We start from the raw sequence: 24,904 nt of genomic DNA on the forward strand, positions 1-24,904 counted from the left end.
GCCGTTGAGTCGTAGGCGACTCTTAAGCAACCTTATGAACAAAAGTCCTCGACAGTTGCGTGACTTTCATCCTTTCTCTCTCTCTCTCTCTCTCTCTCTCTCTCTCTCTCTCTGTGTGTGTGTGTGTGTATGTGTGTGTTTTTTAATCCTATGTCTCAGCTTGCATAACTCTTAAAAGACTCCTTAGATGAACACTATTCAGTGAGAGAGGAAGAGCCCGAAGTGCGTGTTGTGTTTACATCTTAGCCCCATGCTTAAAATTAGCATGTTACCTTCACCTCTGTACCTCTGCTTCCTCACCAAGCAAATGTAATAATTATCCTTTCCAGCTTGCTTTGAAACCCTAGCTCACAGAGAAATGTTATGTGGGGGAGAACTCGGTAAGTCTTATGTGCCGAGTGACCACAATCTCATAGCCTGGTGGCCACCAAAGGGGGCAACTACAGGGCTTTGCAGGTTGGACCACTGATAAGTCCCATCATTTTTCCATATTAAACTCTATTATGAGGTTATTTACTTCAAAATGGAATCTCTTTTGTCTTAAGGTTTATTTTAAATGCCTTCCCTTTCTCAATTTCTTCTCACTGTTAATGTTACTTCTCGTCTCTGTAGCAGGAAGAGCAAATCTCAAAGCTCATTCAATACTTGTCCCTCAACCTTCAAACATCCACATTCTATGGATGCTTCCTATTAACATCCAGAGATCCATTTTTCACCCCCATGGCCATTCATCCAATTTTGGCCTTTCGAACAAGTGACAAATAAATCTTCCTGCTTTGGATCTCTTTTCCTGTTTCTCCAGCCTACACATTGTTGTCAAACTCATTAATAAATGACTGCAAAGATTGTGGCTACTTTGTCAGCTGTAACATCTCCAATACCAAACCCAAACCCGCTATGGTCAAGTTGCTTCCAACTCCTAGCAATTTGATTTCCAACGATACCAAATCTTTTGAGAAGGACACTTTCCATTCTTTTCCCAAAGAGCAGCTGGTGATTCCAACCACCAAAGTCTTGGTTAACAGTCTGGCACATTATGCTCTGGTGGCCTAATGGTAAGAAGCTGTGCTGCAATTCCAGAAACACGCAGTTCGAATCCACCAGCTGCTTCGTGGGAGGATAGGTAATCTCTTCTCATGAGATTTACTGCCTCTGAAAACTGGCTGGAGTGTCAGTTATGAGTCTGATGTTCTGACATGACAGCACACAACTGTGTATGTAGATTTGCCCTGGTGAATATGTAGTAGGTTACATGGTGGGCTGTTGTTCACTTAAAGGTTAGCAGGTCCAAGCTCCCAGCTACTTCTCAAGGTGAGACCGTTTGCTCCTGTTCAGATTTGCAGCCTCAGAAGCCCAATGTGCGGGGGTCACCAGAAGTCAGAATTGACTTGAGGGCAGTGGGCTTGGTTTTGAGATATGTAGGAGTGCACAAGCTGTTAACTGAAAAGCTCAGCAGTTTGAACCTGCTAGCTGCTCTGCTGGCAAAAAGGTCTGGTGATCTGTTCCAGTAAAGAGGACAGCCTAGGAGACTCTAGGGACAGTTGTAATCGCTCACATAGCCACCAAAAGGCAGAGTTGGTTTGATGCAACATAACAACAGCAAACACACATGTCAAGTCTAGTCCGGTCCCCATCTGCTGGCCCAGCCTTGCTCTCACACATTTCCTTTACCTATGACATTTTATGACTGTTCGCACCATTTATATGATCCTTTCTTCTTTCCTCTCCCAGTCAGACACTGTTTCGAAGCCTCGCTCATGTCCACCACCTGCATGAAGATTTCTTGATGCCTCACTCATAGTGACTTAATTTCTGATTGAATGTCTGAGGAGTCACTAATCAATTAGGAACTAATGACCATGTGCTATTGTGTGGAACTGTCTCCCAAGTGTGGTTAACTGATGCCCTGTTGTTTACATTTGACTGAGAGTCTTCCGCCCTCGCCTGTTTGACTTTAAGGCAGGGAATAATGATTTCATTTCTCCTACTCCAGTAGGACACAACCTTTCACATAGAAACCTACAGAATGTGTTCCAAAGACCACTTGATTCCACCTCCCAAATCCAACCAGGTTATCGGTTATTGCTGAATGATATTCATCGCCTCATGTGATGACAGAGTTCTAGACCCTCATAGTGTTTTCTGGGCTGTGGTCTCTACAAAGGCAGATGACCATGGTTTTCTTTCCTAAAGTCACAAGGTGGGTTTGAACTGCCAGCCTTTTTGTCAATGAGCACTAAGCACATAACCTGTGAATCACTGGGCACAAGCCAAACCAACAGCTGTGGAGTCCATGCCCATCATGTTGGCCCTCCACCAGGGTTCTGAGGCTGTCAATCTTTAAAGAAGGAACCTGCCCATTTTCCTCCGTCAGAGTATCTGATAGACTGCAAGCTCTGGCCAGTCAGTTGGCAGTTGAACACACAACACAGACACCATGAGGGCTTCCTTTGAATCAATAGGGTGGACCCCAAGTGGCTGTAATTTCCACAAGTTATGAGTGATGTTGCTGCTGTTGGCAAAGTGACTTCACACATCTCACGCATAGTCCGCACAAGAAAGCTATATATAGTAACGGGTCCTGAGCAGTGCTTTGGTCTGGTCTTCTATTCCAAGCTCATGTTCTGTCATTTCTCCGTTGTAGATTGACTTTGAAGACGTGATTGCAGAGCCGGAAGGAACTCACAGCTTTGATGGCATCTGGAAGGCCAGCTTCACCACCTTCACTGTGACCAAGTACTGGTTTTACCGCTTGCTGTCAGGCCTCTTTGGCATCCCCCTGGCGCTCATCTGGGGCATTTACTTTGCCATTCTCTCCTTCCTGCACATTTGGGCAGTTGTTCCGTGCATCAAGAGCTTCCTGATCGAGATCCAGTGCATCAGCCGTGTCTATTCCATCTACGTGCACACCTTCTGTGACCCGCTCTTCGAGGCCATCGGCAAAATATTCAGCAATATCCGTATCGGCATGCAGAAAGAAATCTAAGTGACATTCCGAGGATAGAAGGATGCTATCCTTTTTGGGTCATTCTTTTGATTTTCTTGATGCCGGTTTCAAGTTGCAAGTCCAGCAACAAGTCATGAATGAGCATCTTGGTTCAGAACAAAGAAATCACTCCCTCAATTTTCCCCATCATAACTATTCAATATCTTTCCTGAGCTATCTTCATTCTTTTTTTTTTTTCCTTTACTGTTTGATTTTCCCCCGCTGGGTATTTTTTTTTTAGTGATTTTTTTAAAATAATTTTTTTTATTTCGTACTGGTTTACTACCCTGTCTGAATTTTGAAAATCCACATACATTTTCCTCACATTCTCATTGGCACGAGGATTATTGGCTGATGGACACACTGCTGAGAGCTAAGTTGAGAGATATACAACGAACTGAGAAAATTTCAAAACAAAAAACTCACCTGTCTACTCCAAAATGTTGATTTTACAAAAGAGAAGAATTTGAGGCTACAGTCATTGGGTACACAGGTCTGTGGGCAAATTTTGAGCAAACTTTTCACTTAAGAATTGATCATCTGAAGAGTTAGTGGATTGCTGCCTTTCATTTCAATGATACAGTGGAACCTACAGATTCTCCTCAAGCTAGCAGACAAACTCCTTTGCATTCACATGATCCGACTAATGCCTTACTCTGCTTGGAAGTTTATAACCTGGGATAATCTCTGTGCCTGAATATTTGTTATACAGATAAAAGCACCCAAGGGTCTTCTTATTTCTCGCATTTTCCTTTCCAAACAGGGTCTAACTCATCAACTTTCATGGGTCAGCAGCCTTCCCAGCGACCAAAATTAGAAAATTCCATCGCCGCCTTATCCAACCTTGATTCTGACTCTTTAAGAGTCTGATGAAGCACATTCTTGTGCCTGATCATGTAGCATCTTGACCCGTATCAAATAGGGTTGACAATAATACTATGAAGTGAATTCAGGTGGACAAACCGAGCAGAGCCTGGACTGGGCTGGCTGGGGTAGAAGCCAACTTTGCCCGCCTCTCATCAGCTGAATGAGATCAGCTTGTCTATTCAGCTTCGTTTATTTTCAAGAACAATCACGCTTTCCTGAATCCAAACTAATCCATCACCGGGGTGGTTTAGTGGCTCAACATTGTGTTCTCTTTTTTCAGCTGATCAGTGGGCCTCAGGGGAAAGGGCTGTCAACATGGGGGCCTTTGTATGACACTGTCAGTTGGTGCAAACATAACCCCTTAGGAGTAAAGCACTGTCAAGCCCGTTATGCTGTGACACGTGGCCCTTCCCCCTACCAGGAGCTCTGGCCCTGATCCATCTTGTGTGGTGAGATGGGGGAGGAGGAAGTGATAAAAGATTGAGGTGATTTGGCTGGAATAAGTTCAAATTCTTCTGAATGCAAACTGAGGAATTCATTTTACCTGTAAGCCTGAGTCATCCAGAAAGCCGCCTGGTACATCCAAAAGCTTTTTATTCCTCCTGTTTGTGTCGTGAGTCTGCCACTGGGGATTGTTTTTTTAACCTTCAGTTACGCTTTTCTTTATATTTACATAAGTATATTTCAAACATGCATTTTTGGCTTCTTTTTCTTTCCTCCCCCTAGCACTTTAATTATAAAGCCTTACTGACTTTTAACTTTGTGCATTTAAGACAGACACTGGCGTGGACATAGTTTTACCTTCAAACTGTGTACAGAACTAAAAATGTACTATATTGAAAACCTTTCAAATGTAAAGATATTTTTTATCTTTAGAGGAGGAAAATCACTTCAGAAATTGACAATTCAATGTGTAAACTGTGTATCCTGAGACATGTCTGTTCCACCTAAATGCTTTGTACCTCTTTTTGACTTTGGGTCAGAAAGACTGCAGAGATTTTATATGCTTACTGATATATTTTACACATTTTTTTTTATTTTGCATGTCCTGCAAAGATGATAAGTCTACACAATAAAAATGTTTAACAGTTCACCAGTCAACTTTTCACTTCTTTTTCCTTGGAACAAGGGTATGTGTGACGGTATATGTTCAGCATGTCCACGGTGTGTATGTACATGTTTTCAGGGTGTTTATAGAGAAGAGAGGGGCTTTCACTTTTCAATTGTTTTTGTTAGGTGCCACCGAGTGGAGTATGACTCATAACAACCCTATGAACAACAGATCGTAACCCTGTCCCATCCTGTGCCTTCCTCACAATCTCTGACACACTCAAGCCCATTGCTGCAGTCACTGTGTCAGTCTGCCTGGTTGAAGATCTTCCTCTCCTTCGCTGACCTTCCACCTTTCCAAGCACCATGTTCCTCTATAAGGAATAGCCCCTTCTAAGAACATGTCCAAAGTATGTGAGATGAAGCTATATCATTTTTGCCTCTAAGTAACACTCTTGTTGCACTTTCTCAAAAACATACCAATTTGTTCTTTCAGTAATCCACAGGATCTTCAGTACTCTCTTTCTAACACCACAGCTCAAAGCATAAACTTTTCTTATGCTGTCCTTACTCATTGTCCAGATCTCAGATGCATAGCAAGTGACTGGGGGGGGAAAAAACCCCAAAACCCAAAAACAAACAAACAAAAAAACCAACCACAAACAAACCATGACCTGAATCAGGCATATGTTTAAACTGGCATTGTTCTCTTCAGCAAAATAGAGAGGTACCTAACTATAGACTTTCCCAGGACATCTTCTGACTGCCGGTACTAAATGTAGTATTGATTATGGATCCAAGTAAAATGAAGTCATTTACCGTTTCAAACTTTTCTCCATCTATCATGATGTTACCTATGGTTCGATAGCAAGGGTTTTTGTTTTCTTGATGTTGGGATGTAATCTATATTGAAGGCTATAGTGTTTAACCTTCTGCAGCAAGTGCTTCAAGTCCTCACTTTCCACAAGCAAGGCTGTTTCATCTGCATAACACAGGTTACTGATGAGTCTTCCTGTCCCAATGCCAGGTTCTTCTTCATAGAGCCCAGCTTCTAGATTAAACAGGTATGGATACAAGCTTGATGCAGGTCATTTATGATAAAATCTATATGTAACTTCAGATTAAAATTCTAGATTCAAAAGAGTGTTTGTTTATCCCATGTTTTGTGATGCATTGTTATGTGCTGTTGAGTCACCTGTGACTCATAGCTACTCTATATACAACAGCTCTAAACTCTGCTCTATCCTGTGACAACCTCAGTGTCTCTGACACACCTACCCCCACTACCCCAGTTACTGAATCAATCCACCTTACAGAGGGTCTTCCTCTCCTGAGCTGTCCCTCCACCCTACCAAGCATGACATCCTCCAAGGACTAGTCCCTCCTTGCAACATGTCCAAAGTATGTCAGAAGAAACTTCAGAATCTTTTCCTCCAAGAAGCAGCCTGGTTTAACCCTCTCCAGGATGAACTTGTTCATTTTCTTAGCAGTCCATGGTATATTCAATACTCTTCTCCAACACCACAGCGCAAAGGCATCAATTCTCCTATCATCCACAGTCATTGTCCAACTCTCTGATGCATAGCAAGTGATTGCAAAGACCATGGCCTGTATCAGGTGCCCCTTAGTCTCTAGAGTGGCACCATTGTTCTGCAGTACTTTGGAGAGATCCCTAACAGTAGACTTTCCCATCGCAGTATGTCTTTTAATTTCCTGGCTGCTGATGCCAAAAGAGTGTTGACTGTGGATTAGAACAAGTGTTTGTTTATCCCATGCTTTGTGATGCATTGTGTTGTTTAAGTCCTTAGCAATTTTGTGTAAAAGATAGAGTTGCCTCCATTTGGTAAATTACACAGTTCAGTTTACATTCCGGGGGATGTATTGAACTGTATGATGCCTTCGTTGGGATTTTTCAAAGGGGTATATTGCTTACTGGCATTGACTACACTTACATCCACCTCTTCTAAAGCAAATCTGCCCAGGAAACCTTCTGCTCCCTCTGCCTCTGGAGTTCCTTTTGTCCCATCTACACAGCCTCCCTAGCTGCCGGGTCCTCAAGGAGTCTCAGGGCTGCTAAGTAAAGTAACTTGATCTGGCACTTGTATTTATTCAACAAATCCATATCTAATATGTGACAGGGACCCATAGCTCTGACGAGGCCAAAAAGAGAGCTCCTGTACGAAGTCACATCTCTCATTCAAGTAAAATCAGTGGCATAACTCTAACCAAGGAGGCTATTTCCTTTGGTTTTATTATTTGTGTTTCCAGATGAATCCATAGTAACAAAGTGAGGCTTTACTTATGTTTGGGCTCACACACAGGAAGCAACTCCATCTCTGGATGCAAAAAATAATCAAATGACTTCAGAGTACGTTTGACTCCATCCTGGGAATAAATAGGTGATGCTTCACACATTTAACTAAATATTCATTGCATCATAATATGTGTCGGCCCAAAGGAGTGGGACTCTGTTCAGATTGCTGAATCGTACTTTCCCTGGTGTGGAAGCTGGCATTTAAATGTCCTGGTTATAAAATTCTCATTCTTCTTCACAGAGTTGAGAATAGTGAGAGGTAAAGAAAGCATCCAGAATGTGCCACAAAAGGCAAAATTTAGAAAAGCTCATAGTTGTGGCTCTTTGAAAACATTAAACTATATGCCAAAACTAGGAGAAACAAAAAATAACTAATAAGGTAGTAAGGTAAAATCTTTACAATATACATGACACACATAGCAATATTATTATTATTAGGTGCCTTTAGATTAACTCCAACTCATAAGGACCCGATGTCCAAGAGAACAAAATTCTGCCTGATTCTGCAAAAGATCTTTTGATTCCTTGATTGGTGTTATCATGGATAATGATTGTGGATCCAAGCAAAAGGAAATCATTGAGAGTGAAATTGTTTCTCTATCATGATGTTGGTCTAGCCTTGAAGATCCTTGACCTATCTTGTGCCATCCACATTATATCTGACAGGTTCAAGTCCATTGTTACGGTCACTTGGGTCAGTCCATCTAATTGAGGCTCTTCCTTCCTCTAATCCTTCACTTTCCCAGTATGAGAGCTTTAACTATGAATCATAATTATTTTCAAATTTCCAATCTGATGGATTTAAGATCTCTGCCATATCTACATCTGGTTCTGATGTTTATTTGTTTTCTTGCCTTTTAGTGTGCCTTGTGATTTTTAATTGAAAGCTAGACATGATGTATTGGATAACATAAACTGAGGTAAACAGTGTTTAGTATGAAGTTTTGTGTTTATGGCTATGATTTACAATGTTTGATATATGCTGTACTTGTTATTAATATTTTTTGTTTTTCTCTAAGATCTTTGTTTTTGGTCTCTTCTGTCATCTATGGCTTTTGCTAGAAATGTCTTCTTAATTAGAGTTTATGTCTTATATAGCTTTTTTGGTTATAATCCACTGCTATCATTCTGGTACACTCAATGTAGTAGCAAGTAAAAAGAAGCATTCTGTATAACGCCATAGAGAAATCACCTTTGGTGGGGTCTTTTTTGACATGGTCATATGCTTTCTACCATTAACTAGATCGTTCTGTGAGATTTACAGCCTCTGAAAATCCCCTGGAAGTTCAGCTATGAGTCAGTGCTAATTCAGTGGCATATAAAAGGCTGGTGGTTCAAACCTTCTCAGTGATACTACAGAGAAAAGTTCTGGTGATCCACTTCCTGAAAGGCTGTAGTCAAGAAAAGCCTATGGATGTCAGTTCTACTATGTAACACAGGAAGGAAATTACCATGGTTTGGAATAGACTCAACAGTGTCAGGTTACAAGCACAGTTCCTGAACTGTGAACTTCAGAATAGGATTTTAGGCTTTTTCTCACCCTTTATATAATAAGCAAGCTCTGGTGACCTACTGGTAAGAAGCTGTACCGCAATCCCAAAGGCACGTGGTTTGAATCCATCAGCTGCTCCATGGGAAAAGGATGGGCAGTCTCCTCCAATGTGATTCAGTGTCTTTGAAAATTCACTGGAGGAGCAGCAATGAGTTGCCCAAAGAGCACACAACAACTTTGCTAAGACAGAAGGGCCAGAATAGAGGGGACTGGAGTTGGCTTAGCTGCTTTTCCGCAGTTAAGGCTTCGTTATAGCAGTTTCCCTTGAGAGCTGGCCTCTGTGACAGCGAGGAGACCGAGGAACAGAATGGTCTGGGTATATTTCAAAGATATTACTGCTCCTCACCCCCCATCAGAAGAATAAAAAATTTTTCTTTCTTTCTAATCTTCACCATGAGAACCTGATGAGGCTCTTAGTGGTGAAACCGATGAAAGTTTGGGGGCTTCCCAGAATTTTGAATTTTCAAGCCAGTCCGTTAAAAAACCTTCATTCTCACTATCATTAAGTGAAAGTCAACTCCGAGCTGAGCCCCCATTGGGTTTCTGAGGCTATAAAACATGTGGGAAAGGATTGCCCTCTTTTCTCTTCTGGAGGAGTTAATGAGTTCAAACCACCAGTCTCCAGAAATTTATCTATTACAGTTTATTTGCTCCAGTTGGCCCTGGCTCCAGTGGTCGGCTCCTGTTCTCAGTCAACTGAGAGAGAATCTCTGGCTTGGCCCATTTCTCCAGTTTTTGACTCTGTGACCTCAATTCTCTGATGAATCTAAGGAGAATTCTTTATTTTCAATTTGTTCCATTTTCTCTCTTCTTATAGAAACAAGAGTGTTGATTTCCAAGTCAGACTGGAAACCGGAAGTCTATCTTCTATCTGAGCTATGTCCTCCCTTCTTCACCTTTGTCTTAATCTCTACCATCTTACCTCTTTCTTTCACACACATATCACAGCTAGTAATTATTTGTCTATGTATATAATATTAGTCTTTCCCTTTGCAATGTAAACTCCTTGAGGCAGAGATATTGCCACATTAAATACACAATATTTATTAGACAGGTAGGTGGACGGAAGGTCAGGTTTTCCTGGAAACCATAAAGGCATAAGACGCCAAATTTCTGATTCAATAGTGTTTTATAAAGGAAGTCACTTAACTCACCCTGAAGTAAATAAGGCATTATCAATAATATGCTTTCAATCATTTTTCTGCTTCCATTTTCAGTTTATTTCTTCAAGATTTCTTGTATCATACTCATTTGGGCATTTCAGTATGTCAAAACACGAGTTTTCTTAATGAAAATTTTAACAAGGGCTACTATGTTAATACACTATTTGATATAGTGATGTTGTTGTTATTGTCTTCAAGTCGTGCATGACTCAGCAACCCTATGAACAAAAGTCCTGAAGCCTCTACAACTATCAACATTTATCAAAGTTTCCAGAGGCATGTTATTTAGGAAGTGGATGCCACTCCTGCTTCCAAACCTCTCATGGTATGTTATTGTTTTTATGTGCCATTGAGTCGCCTGCGATACATAGCAACCCTATGTACTGCAGCTCTGAACCCTTCCCTGTCCTAAGCCAGTCTCACTAACTCTGACACACCAACCCCTACCACCCATCTCATCTAGGATTTCCCTCTCCTGCACCATCCATCCACCCTTCCAAGCATAATGCCCTTCTCCAAGGATTGATCTCTCCTGGCCAGGTGCCCAAAGTAAGTGAGGTGGAGCTTCAAAATCCTAGCCTCCAAGGAGAGACTTGGTTTCACCCTCTCCAAGACAGACCTATTTGCTTTCTTGGCAGTCCATGAGTTCAAGACTCTTCTCCAGCACGACAACTCGAAGGCATCTATTCTTCTTCTGTCATCCTTAGTCATTGTCCAACTCTCTGAAGCATAATTAGTAATTAAGAAGACCATAGCCTAGATTAGATTCACCTTTGTATCTAGACTGACATTGTTGCTCTTCAGCATTCTAGAGAGGTCCCTGACAGCAGATTTTCCCAATACACTTTGTCTTTTGATTTCCTGACTTCTGGTGTTAAGAGTGTTGATTGTGGATCTGAGCAAGCTGTAACTGCTAACAACCTCAACCTCTTCTCCATCTACTATGGTAAAGAGAGGTGAGATAAAGATAGATATAAATATCTTACTTGGATAATACCAAGCACATGTTGATACAATTATCAAGGAAAAGGATGTTTTCCAGCAGCTGCTGACTTCATCAATTCCACTCTGTAATGAGTAACCCAAAATTCCAAAAAGCCTGAAAGTTACAAATGAGTAAATAGATTTTTTTATTAGAAAGGAATGGAAAGAGTTATGCATGAGACAAGTGGATGAAATCAACCAGGGAAAAAAAAATGGATATATTTTTGAAAAATTATGTGATGCTATAGAAAGTTGAGTTATTTACATATCAAAAGGGATAAGTTATACAGTGACCTAGGACATTGACAGAAATGAAAATGTGAAAAAATGCAAAACTAACAAAAAGGGTAGGGTGTTTTCAAAAGGAAGAAGATATTCTCTTTAAAAAAAAGGTAGCAGATGCCAGTTTGAACCGCATTAGACATCACCAACAATCTTCCTCTCTTTCAGTTTAATAATAGAATTTCAACTACTAATGAGATTGGAAGTAGCAGTGGCCTCCACTTCCGAAGTAGCTTGCCTCCAAAAACTCTGTGAACTTAGAGAAACCATGAAAGTTATGCATGTTCAGGACTTTCTTTCATAGGGTTGCTATGAGTCATCTATGACTTGATAACAACAACAATTGTTCTAGGCATTAGTCAAAGCCCTTTGTGGAAAGGTATTATTTGTACTGCACATGCCCTTGAAAAAAAGGTGAGATTTCACCACCTGCCAACTTTTACACAAAGTAAGCCCTCTGTGAAATGCGCTTTGCCCAGCGTGCACACGGATGGTGTAATCTGACTTGTCCCTGATTTGCATTTTCACAGTTATTTTGTTCTTTGTTTTGTGTCTCTCATATTGTCCTCAAAATGAGAGGTTCAAATTGAAAGCATACCATAGGCCAAGCAATACACCAAATATTTCACAAATATTACTCCTAAAACAGCCCTGTGTCCCATGTGTTATTAGGAGATCAGGAAACACAAGCTCAGAGAGGTCAAAAACCTTCACTCAAGCTACACTGCAAACCCAGAGGTATGCGGTTCGAATCCACCAGATGCTTTTATAGAGAAAGAGGGGCAACCTCCTCCTGTACCAGTGAGATCCAATTTGATGGTACACACACACACACACACACACACACACACACACACCACTCAAGGCTACCCAGTGAGGTCAATATCCATGACTATTTGCTCCAAAGCTCTTCTTTATGAGAAACTTAATATACCCTTGAAGGAAGTAACAAGTGTGGCACCTCTTTGCAATATGATATGAGATCAAGCAGAGAAAAAAAGAACAGCAAATGGTTAAAAGACAGCACCTAGTGTATTCCCTCGCACCTTCATAGAGTTGTTTGCTTTATTCCTCTAATGGCATGTACGGAGTCCAATAGTGCTACAAAAAATACAAAGATGAGCAAGGCCGACATGAGTAAGACAAGAGCCTCCCTTGTATAATAGCAAACACATGTTGATACCATTATCAACTGCCCAAGGCCACTAAGAGAGTGAATAACTCTGCTTGAAATAGATTCTGGCTCAACAATTCCATGTACTCAGTCCTGGGCAATTTCCTCTCTGTCGAGTAACCAGGGAACTCGGGGAAGCAGCTGTGAAGTAAATTCATAATAAATGAACGTTTGCTATTTTTCTGTAGAGAAATAACTTTTCATGAAGTAAGCATTATCAGCAGTAAATGTTACAGTTTAATCCGGTGTTTTTATAGAAACCATGCTTTTCAGTGTCCTGAGGTACTGAAGAGCTCGAGAGCCTGAATGCAGTTGGTTGGATATACGGCCAGAAGCATCAACTTCCTCAAGCAGTCAGGTTCTACATTCATTCCACATACTCGTTTCCAACAAAAAGAGTGTGTATGACTCAGTGTTTCCAATACTCAAAAAACTGAAAAACAATTCACTTGAAACACACACGTATTTTATATCAACTGAAGTCATTTTATAGCAGGAAAAAACCCTTTGAACTTAGAAACTGGAATCTATATTCAAATCTTCAATCAACCTCAAAACCTTGAATAAACCCCATAAATGCCAATGTGCAGTAAGCTGATGGCCTGAATGTATATTTCCTCATTAGATTGTGATGCAAATGAAATTTTTTTAAATGTATAAACAGAATCATAACTCGTTGAAATTAAAAATTTTCAAGTAGCCCCTCCTTCCATTTCACTGTTCTAATGAACCAGGTTCATTTACCAGCTTTTCTAAACTTATCCAAACCTTTATCTTGCCTCTATTCATAAACCAGGGAGCTCTGGTGGACTAATGGCAAGAAGCTGTGCTGCAGTCTCAAAGGCACGCAGTTCGAGGCCACTAGCTGCTCCACAGGAGAAGAATGGGTAATCTCTTCCCATGTGATTAACTGCCTCTGAAAACCTGCCAGAGGACCAGCTGTGGGTTGATTCTGACTCTATGGTACACGACAACAACATTCACAAACCAAATTTCTTCTTGTTCTTGTCAATGTTGACTGAATCAAAAAAATGCTCCAAATATACCCAATTTGCCTTCAAAGGTCCACCATCTTCTAAGTTCGTATCCTATGTTTCTATATTCAGGAACTCAAGGCCAAATATCTGATTGGCTCAGACTTATAGGTGAGTTTTCCCTAGTTTTGTTGCCTCATCCAAGTCCAATCAATCAGTGGTGGCCATACAGACATCCACCTGACTGAAAATGTGACTTATTCAAGGACTTGTGGGAAAAAATGAAGAGAAACAGAAGTATGGCAGGAAAATTGACAAGCCTGACTATTATCATCTAACTATCTATAAGCCTTGAACCTCCTACACTTTCCACATTATGTGCCTGCTTGGACCCTCCTGTGATGGAAAGAGGAGGTGTACTCACAAAGTGGGTAGATTATAAAATTTATTGTCTTTCAATTCTGGAAAATATAGTCTGAATCCAGAGTATGATAAAGGCTGTGGTCTCTCTACACTATGAAAAGATCCTTACTTCTTTCTCATAGCTAATGCTAGCCTTTTGCTTTCTTAAGCTTGCAAATGCTTTTTTTTTTTTTTTAACCCCATGGCCTCCTCTTCTTCCTCCCTTGGACCGTCATACACATCTTAGTGTAGTTACCCTTCTGTTTTTACAATATTGGTCTTATGTAGTATTTATCCTTATGGGACTGAGTTTGTTCACTGAGCATAATATTCTCCACTCTCTCCCATGTTATGTAATATTTTTCAAAATCACTACTCCTAAAAACCCCTGCTTGCTGAAACTGAAGAGGACCTGAAGCGCCTGCTGCAGAGTGTCAAGGACTGCAGCCTACAATATGGATTGAGGCTCAATGTCAAGAAGACAAAGATTCTCACCACTGGACCAATTGGCAGCATCAGGATGGATGGTGAAGAGATTGAGATTGTACACAGCTTTAGTTTGCTTGGCTCCATAGTCAACAGTCTTGGCACCAGCAACCAGGAAATTAAAAGGCACATTGCCATGGGAAAGTCTGCTGTTAGGGACCTCTCCAAAGTGCTGAAGAGCAGTGGTGTCTCTCTGGAGACTAAGGTGCGTCTGATACAGGCCATGGTCTTCGCAATCACCTGTTATGCATCAGAGAGTTGGACAATGACCAAGGAGGATAGAAGGAGAATTGATGCCTTTGAGCTGTGGTGCTGGAGAAGAGTATTGAGAATACCATGGACTGCTAGGAAAACAAACAGATTTGTCCTGGAGAGGGTTAAACCGGGTGGCTCCTTGGAGGCAAGGATTCTGAGGCTCTGTCTAACTTACTTTGGACATGTTGTGAGGAGAGACCGGTCCTTAGAGAGGGACATCATGCTTGGGAGGGTGGAGGGACGGCGCAGGAGAGGAAGGCCCTCTATGAGGTGGATTGATTCAGTGACTGGGATAATTGGGATGGGAGTGTCAGAGACAGTGCAATTGGCACAGGACAGAGCGGAGTTTAGGGTTGTTGTACATAGGGTCGCTATGAGTCACAGGTGACTCAACGGCACATAACAACAACAACAACAACTCCTAAGTGCTGCATAGCATTCCATTATGTGAATGTAACCACTATTTTTCAATCAATTCTTTTGTTGTTGGACTGTAAATGCATTTTTATATAACAATCTTGTCTCCTGGGTCTACCTCTTTCCCTCTTCAATAAGGACACCAGTCATATGGGATTGCAAAGTAGTAAGAATTGGAGGAAGAATGTCCCAGTTGTCTCCAGGCCTGATCATTCCTTGCAGAAACCTGATAATATCTATCCTCCGATAAGGTGACCAGAAGATCAGAGATCCTGATGAGGCCCTGGGCCTGATCATATAATGACAGGATCTCTGTCCCCAAATTCCAGAGCTAACAACCACCCTCTCTAAGTCTCCCTAAAAGCCCCTATAGGCGAGCTCTGGTAGCCTAGTGGTAGGAAACTGTACTGCAATCCCAGAGGTGCGCGGTTCAAAGTCACCAGATGCTCTGCTGAAGAAGGAGGAACAATCACCTCCTGTACCAGTCAGATCCAATTTGACGGTACACACATAAAAAGAATAAATAAATTAAAATTTTTTTTAAAAAAGACAAAAGCCCCTATAAAGGGAAACTGTCTGCCAGAGCACCATTCTTATCCCTTCTGCAAGTGGTCAACTGGCGTCCCTCTCAGAACACTCAATAAAGGCCTGTTCATTCCTTGTTTTGATTAATGTTAATCAAAAGGTTGGTGGTTCAAACTCAGCAGTCATTTCATGGGGGAAATTTAACAGTCTTCTTCTACAGAGATTTACAGTCTTGGAAACACTGTGGGACAATTCTGCTCTGTCCTATGGGTCCCAATGACTCAGAGTCACTAAACAAGAATAAGTTTGATTTTTGGTTTAATTTTTGTCCAAAAAAGATCTTTATTTCCAAAGACGATCATAGTAATAGATAGAAGATATTGTTGTTGTTGTTGTGTTCCATCGAGTCTGAACTGACCTATAGCAAATAGTTAACCCTCTGGTGGGTTTTCAGAGGCAGTTAATTGCAGGAAGAGATTGCCCATTTTTCTCTGTATACGAGAGATTCAGACTCTCATTTATCTTTTTGAGGGTCACAGTTCAGGCCATAACCCTCCATTTCATAGATGGGAGAATAAAGTACTGATTGTTGTTGTAAACCCTGGAGTGGGAACTGACCCATAGCTGACCCTCCAGCAGATTTTCAGAGGCAGTTAATTGCAGGGGAGGAGACTGCCCATTCTTTTCCTCAGAGCAGCTGGTGGATTAGAGCTGCTTGCCTCCAGGGTTTGCAGTGCAGCTTCTTGCCAAATCATAGGTTTCTATCCTGAAATACTGGTTGAACTGTCTAATTAACATTTGTTTTGTCCTCAGACCCTGTTTCAACTTCTCTATCACCATGCAGATTACCTTAAACTATCTGTTTATGGGGAAAGGAAATTTTTCTTTTCCTGAACTAGCATTTATCTTTTGAAACTGCATTCTTCTCAGCCATATGTAAACTGTACTTCAAACTGTTTATTTACTAGTCACAGTATGTAAACTATTCTTTTAAATAGAACTTGGAATTATCAATATAATATATTAAGTAGATTAATATCTAACCTAAGTATAAAAACTAACAACCATCCTTAGACAAGAATTGAGAGAATTCTCTCTGCTCTCCCAGATCTGCAACAAAATGCTTCTGGATATTACAATTCTTTTGTCTTTTTGGCAAGTGACTACAGAATGAACCCCTTGGTTTGACACTATCAAGGACAAAATGACTTATCTAGGATTATTGAATGAATTGTTGGTAGAAAAAGAAAGGACCCAGATTTTTCTAAACGTTCAGGCTGCCTGCTCTCTAACAAGAATGCAAAGATTGTAAAACATACAACAAATGCAAAACATGTAGTATCTGTATTCATTTCTGAGGCAGAACATAGGTACGAAGAGGGAAGAAACTACCTAAGGCCATCAAGCGAGTGAATAAACTTGCTCGAAATAGACTTCTGCTCCACAGTGCCATGCTTTCATCCTTGGACAAGTCCTCTCTCTAGGGTGGCGTTAATGCCAGGCAGGAAGGGACCTGAGGGCTAACTCCTTGGCATCAGCTCCAGATGGCACAGAGAACTCCCCCCTTCACACTCATATTATACAGCGCATAAATAAATGTCTCTTTCATACTTGTCTCAGGAAATACAGTTACACTTAGCCATAACCTGCAGATTAAATTAGGCACTATCTTGCTGTAAAGTACACAAAAATTCCCTTATGCATGCAATTCAAATGGGACATGTTTAAGAGCCCAGAGGCACAACTATTGCCAGGAGTTGAACAAAAAACAGCAGCAGCTCATATAGAACTGTGAGAAGCATTACACCCGAGTCATAATAGTGGGGGAGTCGAGGGAGGAAGGCAAGGAAAGCTCCCCGCATCATGCAGTAGAGCGGAGAAACATCATCGACGTGAGGTCTGATTCCCAGCCTTGTGATCAATGCTGCCAAATGAATTTGGGAGTTGTCACGGTTCCCGCCCAATGACCCAGGCTCTTTGGTAAAATGGAGCAAAGGAATCTCAGTGCTTTGAGAAGGTTGGCGCAAAATTAAAATAATTGCTTATTACATAATACAGCTATTAAAGTATTTTTGGTATTGTTCAAGAAACAAGGCATGGACATCGACAAAGAGGATAGAAATAAGACAGAGTTGTGTTTTACTCTTCTTAACTTTCTCAGGCAGAAAAAAGTTGCTCTTGTCCCCATGGCCTTGAGGCTTTTTATTCTTCTTCTTATTATTATTAATTTTAATTAGAGTTTACAGAGACTTAGTGTTTCCAGTCATTCATTGTTACACTTTTCTCCCTGCCCATACCCCACTCCCCAATTCACTCTTTTACTTGAAAAGAAAAATAAAAACTCTGTAATTGTTATGCAATCCCTCCCCCCAAGTCCACACCACTATGCAGCCTTCACTCTGGACATCTGTCTTGTCTGTCACAAAAAGACAAATACTGCATAGGGCCACTGTTGTAAAACGGGACTGACCATCAGGGTTAAGGGAAGACAGAAAAGGAGGGGAGGAGTGAGGCCTTTTATTCTTAACTCTACAGATCTTTAAGCTACTGGATGGGATGGAGTGTGTGTGTGTGGGGGGGGGGTAATGAAGACCAATTTTTAGCCATCATCGTGTACATGGAGTTTAGCATAGAAACTGAAGCAATTTCTCTTTCACATTGCACAGGAATCAGAAAAGACTCAGTTGACCTACCACTGGTTTTCAGAAAGTGTAAATCACATGGAAAAAGATTTCCCATTTTTCTCCCTTGGAGTCACTGTTGTATTGAAACCACTAAGAAGGTGGTGGTAGGGTTAACAGCACAATGCCGGAGGGACTACACCATCGCAGCTCCCTACTATAGCAACAGATATCTGCTAAATCAAACCGATGTTCTGTTTATCCATATTTATTCTACATCCTGCTATGTGCATACAATAATATTTTCAAGTTCTTAAAATAGAGGAATCATGTCTGGCCTATTTTCTGACGGTTCAGTGCTGTGTGGAGAGCTTGCTGTGGCAATGATGACACCCTGAACTACACTCGCGCGCCTGGCTCCTCTGCCGTTGATACACAGTCTAAAGCAAAAGAGAATTTGGTCTTTTACTGGATATTGTGAGGAAAGTCACTTGTGACTCACTTGAAAGATCTTTGTCAAAATAACAGAGTTAATTAAGAATATGATATCTACAAATCATGTTTTCACTTCAAGTCTTATATCTTAGGGCAGAATGGTCACATAGTAAAGTAATACACATGACTCCTGGTTGACTGACCTTGAAAATGGAATTTAACACGTAGAGCACTTGACTGTTTTAGCCGTAAAATGGGGAAATCCTCTGAATTGTGCCTTCATCCCAGGATACTTTCAAAAGCAAATGAGATCCTGTGTGAAAGCTTTGCTAGCCAAAAAGCTGTCCACCCATCTCTGGCAGTTTGAACTCACCAGCAGCTCCTCAGCAGAAGGATAAGCAGTCTCCTTCCATTGAGGTTTACAGTCTCAGAAAGCCAACAGAGGGTCGCTGTGAGTCAGAAGTGACCAATGCCTGTGAGTTTGAGTTTTGTTTGAGTGAGCAAATATAGGTTATTATTAAAGCATGTCATTTGCTTTGAATTCAATTTTATTTTAAAATAGCTATAATAAGGACAGAAGAAGAATTAATGCCTTTGAGTTGCAGAGCTGGAGAAGAGTGTTGAACATACCATGGACTGCCAAGAGAACAAACAGGTCTGTCCTGGAGAGGGTAAGGCCAGGATGGTCCTTGAAAGCAAAGATTGAGACTCCGTCTTACATACTTTGGTCGTGTAGTCAGGAAGAAACAGTGTTTAAGAAGGATATCATGCTCAGAAGGATCGAGGGACAGCACAGGAGAGGAAGACCCTGGATGAGATGGATTGGCACAGTAACTGGTGTAATGAGGGTAGGTGTGTCAAAGATAGCGAGATTGGCTCAGGATAGAGCAGGGCTCAGAGCTATTGTGCATAGGCTGGCTGTAAGTCATAGCTGACTCGATGGCACATAATAACGATAATCTAGTAGGGAGCTCTGTGGCCTTGTGGTAAGAAGCTGCACTGCAATCCCGAAGGTACACAGTTTGAACTAACCAGATGTTCCCTGGAAGAAAGATAGACAATTTCCTCCCATATGATTAACTACCTCTGAAAACCCACCAAGAGGGTCAGCTATGGGTCAGTTCTGACTCAAAGGTACACAGCCACATTGCAATAGTAATAATGATTACTTACTAATAAACAATTGAATATACATTTTATTGTAAAGACATACATATGCCAACAAAAATGGAAAACTATTTTCTTCCTCTTTAAGAATATTTCCAGTTTGTTCTCTACCACTTCAAATGCCATAAGTCATTTCTATCCCCTAGGTAGCTCCAGGAGACAGCAATGCAGCTAATCCTTTTACATTCGCTATTGTTGGATATGACTTGGTATAAACGGGTTACAACGTCAAAACTGAATTTGTTGAGAAAAAAATAGTGTTGACATATATTTCTCCAACCATTCTTGTTTGTTTGTTTGTATTTTCTTGTTGTGTATTGTCAAATCAGATCTAGCTGGCACAGGAGGAGATTGACCCTCCTTCTCCAGTGGAGCATTTGGTGGATTTGAACCACGTGCCTTCAGGATTGCAGTGCAGCTTCTTGCCACTAAGCCACCAGTGCTCTCACTCCAAATCATTTCTTTAAGAATGTTCATAGCAGCATTATTCACCATTGCAAGAAAATGGCAACAGCCGAGATGTCCAATGACAATCGAATGGATTGAGAAATTATGGGAAATGCACACAATGAAATACTACGCAGCACACAGGAACAATGATTTTGAAGTTATTATCTAACTTTGGAGGGACTAGAGAGAATTATGCTGAGTGAAATAACTCAGTCCCACAGTATGAGGATCCAAGGGTGGAGGGGGTGGAAGCAAAGAAAGAGGATGTGCAGGGGATGGGGGGGGGGGGGGTTTGATCATAGGGTTGTACAATTTGATGGGGGCAGGCTGAGGGAAATTGGAAGAATCTGGCCTGAAAAGCAATGCATTCTAATTTTGTAAATAAACTAGTATAATTTATAAAAACATTAAAAAGAAGATATTTCATGTTGAGTTTCTCCAACTTGAAGTGTAGTTATATGTGATTCTGTCAGAGTAGAAAGCATGGAAGAAAAGAGACCAGAAGAAAATTTAGGAAGCATCTTCCAGTTCTGAGAAGACAGCAGGGGTTCATAGGGGCCAAGTACACTGAGATTCTGAACCTTGATCCCTTGCAATGCCAGAAGATGAGACAGGGTCTCAGAAAGGAATTGTGAATGTTGTTGTGTGCCTTTGAGTCCTAACTGAGTCAGAGCTGACCCTCCAGTGGGTTTTCAGAGGCAGTAGATCATAAGACGAGGTTGTCCATCTTCCTCCCTTGGAACAATTGGCAGATTTGAACTGCCTGTCTTTGGGATGGCAACATCTCTCCTTAACAAGTAAGAGGAGGTTGCAGATCACATGGGAGGAGAGTGCCCATTTTTCTCCCCTTGAGTGGCTGGTGGATTTGAACCATGTGCCTTTAGGTTGGCAGTGCCTCTCCTTCTTACTAGGCTACTTCCTAATTAGCAAGAAAGACGCTATGTCTCCTCTCCCACAATCTCATTGCTACTGTTGTTGACTGCCATCAAGTCGAGCATGACTCATAGCGACCCTAGGAACAAAAGGCCTGAAGCCTTTCCATAACTATTGTCATTTATCAAAGTTCATAGAGTTTCCAGAAGCGTGTTGTTTAGGAAGTGGAGGCCCCTCCTGCTAGGGGATGTACTATATTGAAATCATATTTCACCCAAAGATACTACACATTCAAATACTCATGACAAGCTGAAATAAAGTGTAATAAAGTCCTAATCAGGCCAGTACCCTGTATGACAGGGTGCAGTTGAGGTAGATGGAACAATATTCTAATGAAGGCTTCAAAGTTCAGGTCAAGATGAAACACAGAACTTCTATTGAGCTTATGAGCCCAGTGTGAATGGAACCTTGGCCCAGGAAGATCCTTTTGAAGGGGGCGCACTCAGGACCTGTCTCCAGATTTTTACCCTCTGTTATTCATACCTAATGAGTAAGAAGTTGTGCTGCCAACCCAAAGGTGGATGGTTTAAATCCACTAGTTGCTCCAAGGGAGAAAGATGGGTAAGCTCCTCTCACGTGCTTTGCAGCCTCTGAAAATCCACTGGAGGGTCAGCTCGGAGCTGGTTCCCATTCAGCAGCAGTGAGTTGAGCTGAGCTGTTCGTGCTAAGAGCAGAGGCGCTCACACCGTAACTCTCGCTACTCCACATAGTTACCTGCCAGTTTGTGATAGTGCAGCAGCTCGTGTGCTGCTATGATGCTAAAAGCAATATAACTGGTATTTTAAAAATCAGCAGGGTCATCCAGAAGAGACACACTTCAGCAGAGCTTCCAGACCACGAAAAACTATGAAGGAAAGTCTAGTAATATCGTTTTGAAAATTAGCCAAAGAAACTACAGCAGAATATTGTCCTATAGAATGCTAGAAAAACGATGCCTTGGGGTTGGAAAGCACTCAAAATGCCCTGTGGCTGCAGCACCGAACGGGAGCAGGCCAGTGGCCGCAAAGATCGTGCCGAGTCAGGCAATGTTTTGTCCTGTTTACACATGGGTTTGCATTGAATCAGTGTTGAATCAATGACCTCTAATAATAAAAACAAAAATCTACATTTCTTGATCACTCATTTCACGAAAGAAAATTATTGCTAGCATCCCTTAAGTTAACCAGAAAAGTTTCTAATGCCCACTGACATAAAGTTAAAATAGTTGAGCTGGTTAGAGGGTTTCAGAGCATTGCTGGAGTTCAAGTTCCGTGGGAAGTGTGTCTGTGGTTAATAGTCCATTTCTAAGGTATTCTATGACATTTATAAGGACCACCGGTGGACCGAGTGGTGCTGCCCACCAGAAGGCACTGATCAGCTGAGCTGCTACATGGGAGAAAGCTGGCAATCTCCTCCCATGCTATTTACAGCCTCTAAAAACCCTCAGGAGAGTCAGCTACAATTCAGTGCTAGAGAGTAAGAAATCAATCCAGAGACAATTTAATAGCGTAACTCTCCTTTCAAAAGCATTCTTCCTATGAATTAGGAAAAAAGGTTTCAGGGGTTTTTCCCTCTTACGGGCTTATCCTTGAAGTTCAGTGTTTCCCCTCATTGTGTTTCCTTCAGGTCTCCAACACAAATGAGACTCTGGTAAACTCATCAAGCTGATTACGTGATATTCCTACCAATGTGAAATAACTCAGTACACCTGTGAGGCAAAAACTATCCCCGGCTTGCAGGCAACCAGAAGACTCATGAACCGTCTAGAAGGAAGTACAGTGACCAATAACACCAGAAAGGCTATCAGCCCTCAGGAGGAGGAGACACGAGCAGCATTTACCAAAGCTAAAAGCCACAATGTAGGAAAGAGTAAGGCAGAAAAAAGTAAGGAAAATGAGCATTACAGGGAGAAAGTGAGAGTCGTGTAATTATGTCTTGAGTATTGTAATTAATGTTATAAAATAAAATGTGTCTGAGTGGTTGAATGAAAAACCAAATTGCTCTGTAAACTTTCAAGCTGCAAATTTTGAGTTTTAGAATTCAGGAGAAATTTTATAGAATTGCTGTTTCAATTAAACATGGACTTTTTCTCAGAATAGATATTTATTAATCTCAAAAATTGCGTTGAAATTATACCTACTAAGATACACATGTTGTTCTTGTTGTTGTGTACTATAGAGTTGGAACCAACCCGCAGTTGACCCTCTGGTGAGTTTTCAGAGGCAGTTAATTGCACGGGAGGAGATTGCCCAGCCTTCACCCACAGCTGCCTCAGTAGGGATAGAGAGATGAGAGAGGGAGTGAGGGAGAGAGAGAAATTGTTGTGTTAGGTGCTGTTGAGTTGCATATGACTCAAAACAACCCTATGAACAACAGACCTGAACCCTGCCTTATCCTGTGCCTTCCTCGTCATCCCTGACACATTCGAGCCCACTGCTGCGTATATCTCAATCCTAGAATTTCTATATATGCAAGTGATACATGTGAAACATTGTACAAGTTATATGTACAAGAATATTGATTATAATATTTATATTTTATTTTAGCAAAGGTTCAAAGAGATGGATTTTCATTCATTCATGCATGACATCTCCCTGATGCTCCCTATTCCCTTTGAAATGTTATCCATCCTCTTCCAGGCTGTTAATTGTCATGCATATAATTTCTATTCATCCATTCCTTTCAGCTCGTCCTTCCTTTCACCTTCTTTAGTGCAGTGTTTGTTATCTAACCATTTTTTTCCCATGCTTCCCAACTCCAATCCTATTATTCTAACAGTGGTCATATGAGGTATTTGTCTTTTTTGTTTTTTTTAATTATTAAATTTTATCAGTTTTAATGAACATTTACAGATATTTTGCGTTTTCATGCATTCATTGTTGCACTATTTTCTCTACCCTCCTCCCCAGTTCATTCTTCCTTTTTCCCCCCTTGAAAGTCTTGTCTTTTTGTAACTTCAATATTTCACTCAGCATTATATCTTCCAGATGCATCTATGTTGTGCAGTGTTTAATGAGATCATTGTTTTTCAGTGCTGTGTAATATTTCATTGTATAAATAAATCTATCATAGTTTCATTCAATTGTTGATGGGCACTTGGGCTCTTCATTATTCTGAATAATGCTAAGATAAGCAAGTACATGTATATTTGTTTTGTCACAGCTCTGGTTTCTCCATTCTCACCTGTAGTATATGAGAGTTTTAATTTCTCCACATCTTTGCCGGCATTTATTGTTTGCTGTCCTGTTGGATTTTGCTGCTGTTACTAGGGTGAGAAGATATCTCATCGTTGTTTTGATTTACATCTCTCTAAGAACTAGTAATTTTTAGCACAGCTGATAAAGGACTCAAAACTAAAATTCATAGAATAATCCAGCTCATCAACAAGAAAAGATCACAAAATGGGTAGAAGAGATGGTTAGATGTGTCCCCAAATAAGCAGCACAGATGGCCAGCAAACACAATGAAAAATGCTGAAACTGCAATTTAAAAAAAAGAAGACAACCCTTAAGGCAGCAAATTTGTGTTACTAGGGAAGATACAACACAGAAAATAATGAGGGTGGGAATGGTTGTACAATTCAAAGTATGTAATCAATGTAACTGTATTGTCATGTAAAACTTGTTGAATTGTTTTATATTTTGGTGTTTATATTCTCAATAACAAAATAAATGTGTGATTTTATTTTGTTTTGTTTTGTCTTAATGCCCAGGAGCTCTGTACCAGACACGTCTTCAGGATTCTCTTATTTTCCCATTTTGATAACTTAGAATAATTTGCTAAAGATTCACAGTGATTTGGGTCCACTAAGCTGAAATGTGCAGATTTAAGCCGCCTCAACATCCCAGGCAGGAAAATACCCCATCTAAAGGAAGTGTTACTCATAAG

At 40.9% G+C, this 24,904-nt stretch overlaps 1 protein-coding gene across 1 annotated transcript in view; it reads left to right on the top strand.

Annotated features, from left to right (window-relative positions):
* The window catches only part of CAV1 (caveolin 1, caveolae protein, 22kDa), a 41,268-nt gene extending 38,208 nt beyond the window's left edge, over positions 1-3,060 (top strand). Inside the window, exon 3 of the mRNA XM_006882662.1 lies at positions 2,645-3,060. Coding sequence (XP_006882724.1) covers positions 2,645-2,986 — 342 coding nt within the window. The 3' untranslated portion in view covers positions 2,987-3,060. The remainder of the gene's footprint in view (positions 1-2,644) is intronic.
* Positions 3,061-24,904: the final 21,844 nt, after the last annotated feature.

The sequence above is a fragment of the Elephantulus edwardii genome, unplaced genomic scaffold (genome assembly GCF_000299155.1).
Source record: "Elephantulus edwardii isolate Elephantulus edwardi_28Jun2011 unplaced genomic scaffold, EleEdw1.0 scaffold00022, whole genome shotgun sequence".
NCBI lineage: Eukaryota > Metazoa > Chordata > Mammalia > Macroscelidea > Macroscelididae > Elephantulus > Elephantulus edwardii.